Source organism: Canis lupus, chromosome 7, assembly GCF_003254725.2.
Source record: "Canis lupus dingo isolate Sandy chromosome 7, ASM325472v2, whole genome shotgun sequence".
Lineage (NCBI taxonomy): Eukaryota > Metazoa > Chordata > Mammalia > Carnivora > Canidae > Canis > Canis lupus.
The window spans coordinates 20,409,469-20,417,500 of record NC_064249.1 but is presented as its reverse complement, the minus strand read 5'-3'; the positions used below and the strand labels follow the sequence as shown (position 1 = coordinate 20,417,500).

The window sequence follows — 8,032 nt, the reverse complement described above, 5'->3', positions numbered from 1 at the left end:
TGAAGGAGAAAACCCCTTGAATCTGTGGTTTTATTTCTTTTCAAACCCACGCCCTCCTCTCCATCTCTACTGCCAATGCCTCAGATCAGATCCCCACCATCTCTCACCTGGACTACTGCCTCCAGTCTTGTCTCCCTCAAAGCCATCCTCCACACAGCTGGCAAAGTGATCTATTTAAAACAAAAATTTGACCATGTCACTCTTCTTAAGATCCTTCAACAGTTCACCACCAAGCTAAAATCTCTTTAATGGCCTTTAAGGTCTTTATGATCTCTTCTCCAGCATTACCTTTCGCACTCTACATCTCAAATTCTAAACTTTAACACATACCATGACACTTCCTGCTTTTTTGTGTCTTTGTTCAGGTGACCTGGCTACCTGCAATGTGATCTCATCCCACCCTTCTTTTGACGGGCTCACTTCTACTCATTTTATAACACTCAGTTCCAATGTAACCTCATCTGGGAAACCTCACCTGCTCCCTGCTCCCTGTGTTCTCCAAAGCATTACACTTGCTGCATTTGTACCCTCTATCTTCATCTTTACAATATCCTCAATTGATGTTTATTTCCCAAGCCTTACAATGTACTCCTTGGCATAAGAACTGTATCTTTTTCCTAGCAAGAATACATAATATGTATTCAATACATGCTGACTGAATGACCAAATTATACAAAAATATAAGTAATGGGAAATAATGAGATGTATTTTAATCTTAAAACATCATTAACCGGGGATCCCTGGGTGGCTCAGCAGTTTGGGACCTGCCTTTGGCCGGGGACGTGATCCTGGGGACCCGGGATCAAGTCCCACATCGGGCTCCCTGCATGGAGCCTGCTTCTCCCTCTGTCTATCTATGTCTCTGCCTCTCTCTGTGTGTCTCTCATGAATAAATAAAATCATCAATCAATCAATCAATCAATCAAACAGCATTAACCAGTGTTTTAAAAATGGCTTCATGACGGTCTACAGAAATTTCTGTAGTAGGTTAGATGTGTAATTTTCCTAATAGTTTTAGAGTTTACTTCATCACATTTCTTGCTCCTCTTAAAAGGAATTTATTTTTACAATTTCAGAATTAAATTTTGTTCACATTAATAATACTATGACATGTCTGAAGGTATGCCCAGATGTCCTAAAAAGTTAAGGTGAATTAGATATATTGCTCCTTGTTTAAACACAGTTAACCAATTAGGATTACCAAATAAACAAAATACCATATTATGTGAAACATCCTTCAAACAAGTCAATGTACTATGTTTTTCTTTATTCTAATGAGAAAGTATCCACTCTAGCAGAATTTCCATGGAGCTACAAAATTCCAATCCTTTATTAAAATGAAAAGAACTGCCAAAGAGTATAGAGAATATTTGTAATATTTATTAGGTTCTATACTGAGTATCACATGATCCTCTAATAAGTGTTTCTTTCCAGTGATCATGTTAACATTATGACATTTTGTGATTATTACTCTGTTTAATGATTATCAAACAGTTCAAGTACATTTTCTTCCTTTGGGATAGACGTCCCCCTTGTTTGAAGGGTAACAAGAACTTTTCTACTATGGTGACCAAGTTAGTTCTTGCCTCAGCAGCACATATAGTAAAACTGTAGTGTCAGTGACCGAGTTAGAAATAATAATTAAGCAGACATTGAAGGCAACTCTTAAATCCTAGCAGGCCAAAACCAGCAAATGCCAGACAATTATACCTTACTTTGTGAAACCCAATATAGAACACTTAAGGTTTACAAAACCAATAATTTTAGTGAACATCTACCATATGTCATCCAGACCTTCAGAATATAAAGATCATAAATCATTAATAACACTACTTGAACTTACTACAAGAAACCACTCTCCGTTCTTTCCCCCAATCTCCTTCACCGACAGAATTCCCCAACTCAGTTAATGGCAATTCCCTCTTTTTAGCTGCTCAGGCCAAAAACCTTGAAGTTTGAATACAAACTTCTAGCTATTAAATGAATAAATTCTGGGTATCTAACACAGCACATAACATAGCACAGTGATTATATTACTACTGTATTATATACTTGAAAGTTATTATATTACTCTTGAGAGCAAATATTAAGTGTTCTCACCACAAAAAAAGAAATAATTATGTGATGTGATGCAGGCGTTTACTAATGCTGTGGTGGTAATCATCATGCAATATGTAAGTATCAAATCAACCACACTGTACATCTTAAACTTACACAATGCTTTATGTCAATTATACCAATAAAGCTGGCCGGGATGGAGCAGGGGAAGGGGGCAGATGAAAAACCTCAGAATCACTCAGGACTCCTTTTTTTTTGCTTTCACATGCCACAATTAATCCATAAGGAAATCCTATTGGCACTACCTTCAAAAATATACCCAGAATCTAATCCATTTCTAACCCCCTCCACCACCACCACCCAATTATCACCCTCATCTCTGTACTGAGTTTCACCACGCTCCTGATTTCCATACTTCTATCCTTCCTTATTCTCTATTCTCAACACACCAGCCAGTTTTTATTTTTTTATTTTTTATTTAAGATTGTATTTATTCATGAGAGGCACACAGAGAGAAAGAGGCAGAGGGAGAAGCAGGCTCCATGCAGGGAGCCCGATGTGGGACTTGATCCTGGGTCTCCAAGATCCCGCTCCGGGCTGAAGGCGGCGCTAAACTGTTGGGCCACCGGGGCTGCCCACCAGCCAGTTTTTAAAGCATAAGTCAGATTGTGTTACTCTTCTGCTCCAAACTCTTTGGTGACTCCCTACCTTAGAGTAAAAGGGCAAAAGTCTTACAAAAGCCTGCAAGGCTCTTCACAACTTGTCTTGCCTTTACTTGTCTGTGCTCTTCCCCTAGATTACCTCATTCTGGACACTGGCCTCCCTGCTACTACTTGATTGAACAAGGCAGGTATACTTCTGTCTAAGACATTTACGTGATACTTCACTCAAATGTGAACCCGCTTGGTACAGCATTCTCTGACTATCCTATTTTAAAATACAGCTATTCCTGACAACACTCCCACATCCCCCCATGTCTCCTTCCCTATTTCTCTCCATAGCTCTTATCACAAACAATATAATTTACTTATTATTACATTCATGTATTATTATCTCATTCCCTCCAACTAAAATATCAATTTTATAAGGACAAGGATTTTTGTCTGCTTTATTCACTGATAAATTCCAAGCACCCAGAACAGTGCATATATATGAGAATCTCTCAAAAAACATTTGTTAAATAAATGAATTGTGTACTGTTACACTCACATGCTGTACCCGCTATAAGACGACAGAATAAAAAACAAAACTCTAGATCAGAAAAGGTTTCAGAGAAAGCACTTAAATTTTGATGAGCAGGAATTGTGCACTGATGACAGAGTGACAGGCTGTCAACGTGCAAGGACATGTCTACAATATGCGATTCATCTGTACTGGAGACAAGCTCCATCAAGTTCAGAGGAGGTTTGCTAAAAGCAAGTTCAGCTTCTTAAAAACCACATTATTTGAAAAAAGGCGAAAAGCACAATTTGATGTAAACTTTATTTTTTCTAAACATTTTATTTATTTATCTGACAGAAAAATAGAGCCAGAGAACACAAGCAGGGGAAATGGCAGAAGGAGAGGGAGAAGTACACACCCCAACACCAACAGGGAGCCTGATGTGGGATTCAATCTCAAGACCCTGGAATCATGACCTGAACCAAAGGCAGACGCTCAACCACTGAGCCACCCAGGCACCCCTTGGTAAACTTTAAAAGATGTATATAGGCCAAATAATACTGTACATTTCTCACATATACAAAATAACAAATACAGGATAAAAGTAATTTTCGAGGCCAAAGTACTAAAAGAACCATGACTTGGAAAATAATATTTTCATTCCCCACTCCCCTTCTTCCCATCTCTGCTTCTATGATCTTTTCGGTCACGTCAAAGATCTTATTTCCTTCCTTTCTTTTTTCCCACTCGTGCTTTTGTTCTCATAGAACTAAGGGTCAATTTCCTGCACAATCTGTCTGCACAGGATATCCACTTAAACACCATCCTATCCGCTAGTACCAAACAAAAGGGAAAATGTTTCAAAGACAAAAAACATCCTAACATTTTCCTGAGGCCAAGTATGAACATGTACTGAATCATAAAGAGTTAAAGAACTAAATGCAAGAAAACAAGCTAAGGAATAAAAGCAAAAAGGGGAGGGGGCTATCGGAAGAGCAAGTAAATGTCACAGTGTTACCCAGTAGGTCTACTTTATGCCACTTTCCTCATCGGCCTAAAACAGACACATCTGGATGATTCAGATGTACTTTGCTCAAATGCAAGTGTGAAGGCTGGGAATGGCTTTTTTTTTTTTTTTTTTAACAATGTGAGGTGACTACTATGTATTGGGTACTTTAGTGGGTTAATCTTTCATTAATCGCTATTATTGAGGTAGATCATGGGCTTCAGATAAAACAACAGAAGACTCAATTTTCACTTATGCGATACAGAACCCAGGTAGCAAAAATACGACTATTAAGTAATTTTATTACTTTTTTCCAATAGACTTGCAGAAGACAATAAAAATAAGGCAAAACAAAGCAGTTTGTACAAAGTAAGTTACCAGGATTAAACATGTTAAAAATCCAGAATAAGACTCAAATTCAGAGATAATTCCTAAATTTAATTTTTAATTTTATTAAAAACCATTGTCACCAACTAGTTGTTCAAAAACTTTTATCAGTTTAATTAGAAACTTGTCAGGTAAGGAACTGGAGAAATAAATATAAAAAATTTTCAGTTAAGGCATTTATTTCCAAGCATTCTAAAAACCTTATCTTGCCAGAATTCTACTTTATCTGATTGCACATTCTCTAAGAAGCTACTACTTTTTAATACCTCTTTTAAGAACTATGTAAGGTGGTTGGATAAATCATTCAACAGTTCTCAATATAGCTTAACTCTTCATATCAAGCCATATACATCTTAATATCACAAAATATTACATATTATTCATTTATTCTTTCTTTCAGTAAGTACTTACTGAGATCCTACTATGAAATACCAGAAAAGGGGGATCCCTGGGTGGTGCAGCGGTTTAGCACCTGCCTTTGGCCCAGGATGCGATCCTGGAGACCAGGGATCAAGTCCCACATCGGGCTCCCTGCATGGAGCCTGCTTCTCCCTCTGCCTGTATCTCTGCCTCTCTCTCTCTCTCCCTATCATGAATAAATAAAATCTTAAAAAAAAAAATGAAATACCAGAAAAAAAAGCACATAAAACATCACTGGCCAACAATGAAGACAGTAACAGTAGCTGAGAAAATTTTTTTTGAAATCTCCACTCACACTTGATTACTGTGATTCTCTCTCCTTCCCCAACCTATCACTTTTGAACCATACCTGTCAAGTTGGGTACAGCAGTTTCTGAGGCTTCATTACTACACAGGCAGCAAAGTGACGATGTGTCCTGATCCCTGCCATAACTATTGGGTGGAAGCAGGACTGTTCCAAGGACCATTCCTCTGCCTTGAAGCACAAAAGTTAAACTGTTCTATGTAGAGGAAGTCTTAGAATTCCACTCCCTGACAAGCAATACCACATGCATGTGGCATTTACTCATGTACTCAGTGGCCAGAGGAAACCAATAGGAGGTTAAGAATTTACAAGTCCCAAAGTGGGTGGAGAGTAACCTACAGTTAAATGTCTAGTAATCAGCAAAGACTGAGTCAGAACGGTTCTTCAGAAGAACCTTTGGGAACGTTTTCAAAAAACAAGTAAAATAAAAACCAACACACATAAGAGTAACAAATAATAAAAATATGTAGGGATCAATATATATACATGGGATTTTGTTCCTAAATGGATGATGAAGTAAGACTGTAGAGAAAAATTCCCTTGGAGAAAACCTGTTTACAATAAAATACCAAATATGCTTTTAAAAGAGGAAACGCCCTATGGAGACTCATCTTTTGCATCACTTAAATTAGCTCAAGTAACCACAAATCCAAAGTCAAAGAAATAGTTACAATCTGATTCATGAGCACAGAAGCCAGGCAATAACTGCCTTCCACTAACATTTTGGCTCTACAGCTTAATATGGTTTAAAATATGGCATGACTGTGACAACATGGATAGACCTAGAGGGTATTATACTAAGTGAAATAAGTCAGACTGAGAAAGACAAATACCACATGATTTCACTTAAATGTGGGATCTAAAAAACAAAACAAACAAAAAGCAGAAACAGACCCATAAATACAGAGAACTGATGGTTGTCAGAGGAGAGAGGGGTAGGGAGATGGGCAAAATGGGTGAAGAGGAGTGGGCAACACAGGTTTCCAGTTGTGGAATAAATAAGTCACAGGGATGAAAAGGTACAGTATAGAGAATACAATCAATGGGATTACAATAGCACTGTGTAGTGACAGATAATAACTACACTTGTGGGGAGAACAGCATAGCATATGAACTTGTCAAATCACTGTTGTACACCTGAAACTGATGCAACATTAGTGTGTCAATTATACTTCAATTTAAAAAAGAAATAAAATTTTAGGGGCACCTGGCTGTCTCCATTGAGAAAGCATGCGACCTTTTTTTTTTTTTTTTTTTTTTTTTTTTTTTTTTTAAAGATGTATTTATCCATTGGAGAGAGAGTGAGAAATAGAGAGCAGGAGCAGGAGGGGCAGAGGGAGAAGGTATCTCAAGCAGACTCCATACTGAGCAGGGAGCTGGACGCAGGGAGCTGAAACCAAGAGTTTGACACTTAACTGACTGTACCACCCAGACGCCCCAAAAGAGCATGTGATTCTTGGTCTTGGGGTGGTGAGTTTGAGCCCACGTTGGATATAGAGATCACTTAAATAAACTCTTAAAAAATTAAAATAAATAAAATTTAAAAAATAAATAGCATGACAGTGTTGAAAACTCCAGAATGTTAAAACTTTTAAAAGCAAAAGCCGGTCCATTTCTGTTAGGAAGGACGTTGGATTTGAGGAGAATAACTACCATGACTTCAAGTGTTTTGACGAAACCTCAGATGCGAGGCCTTCTGGCCAAACATCTGTGATTTCATATTGTTGGAGCCTTCGCTGTATCCCTGGGCTACATTCTATAAGTTTGCTGTGGCCGAACCAAGAAAGAAGGCATATGCAGATTTCTACAGAAATTATGATTCCATGAAAGATTTTGAGGAGATGAAGGAGGCTGGTATCTGGGCAGCCCCGGTGGCCTAGCGGTTTGGCACCACCTTCAGCCCGGGGTGTGGTCCTAGAGACCCGGGATCGAGTCCTACATCGGGCCCCCTGCATGGAGCCTGCTTCTCCTTCTGCCTGTGTCTCTGCCATTCTCTCTGTGTTGGTCATAAATAAATAAAAAATCTTTAAAAAAAAAAAAAAAAAAGAAGGCTGGTATCTTTCTTTCAGAGTGCAAAATGAATTTAGAATATAAAGAATTTCTTTGGGTTGTGTTCCATTGAAGTTTGTCACTGACTGTCCTGTGTTCCTGAACTATGAAACACAAACACTGGGTTATGGAATAGTTTTTCTTGTTAATAAACTAAAAAAATTTTTTTAAAAAGCAAAAGCCAAATCTTTATTAATATATAGGAACAAAGTTAAATAAATGTAAAAATCTGAAAATGAGAGTACTTTATTGAGAATTAAACTAGTAAAATTTGCAAAAAGAGTACTTTATTGAGAATTAAACTAGTAAAATTTGCAAATAATACATTATTTAGTGATACAATCTATAAAAATAACACAAGAATGTTTCTAACTGTACAGTTAAGAACACTCATTGATCAATATTTAACAAGCACTGGGACACCTGGGTAGCTCAGCAGTTGAGCATCTACTTTCAGCTCAGGGCATGATCCCAGGGTCCTGGACTCCGCAGGGAGCCTGTTTCTCCCTCTGCCTATGTCTCTGCCTCTGTGTCTCTCACGAATGAATAAATAAATAAAAACTTTTTTTTTAATTTAATAAGTACCTACTATGTACCAGCCACTGTGCTAGGTTTCAGGCCGATAAAGGAAACAGAGTAAAAGTATA

General features: G+C 37.8%; 1 protein-coding gene and 1 pseudogene across 9 annotated transcripts in view; one reads left to right on the top strand and one right to left on the bottom strand.

Moving 5' to 3' along the window:
• The window catches only part of ABL2 (ABL proto-oncogene 2, non-receptor tyrosine kinase), a 115,796-nt gene that overhangs the window by 29,746 nt on the left and 78,018 nt on the right, over positions 1–8,032 (bottom strand). For 3 of the 9 annotated variants that reach the window (XM_025430154.3, XM_025430159.3, XM_025430158.3), the window contains exon 2: positions 108–170. The exons of 2 other annotated variants lie outside the window; for them this stretch is intronic. In XM_025430154.3, the coding sequence (XP_025285939.1) occupies positions 108–170 (63 nt within the window). Of the gene's footprint in view, positions 1–107; positions 171–5,381; positions 5,592–8,032 lie in introns of those variants that run through there. 4 more of the 9 variants (XM_025430155.3, XM_025430160.3, XM_049112180.1 and 1 more) reach the window with 4 other exon arrangements.
• LOC112648638 (cytochrome c oxidase subunit 6C-like) lies at positions 6,866–7,216 on the top strand (annotated as a pseudogene).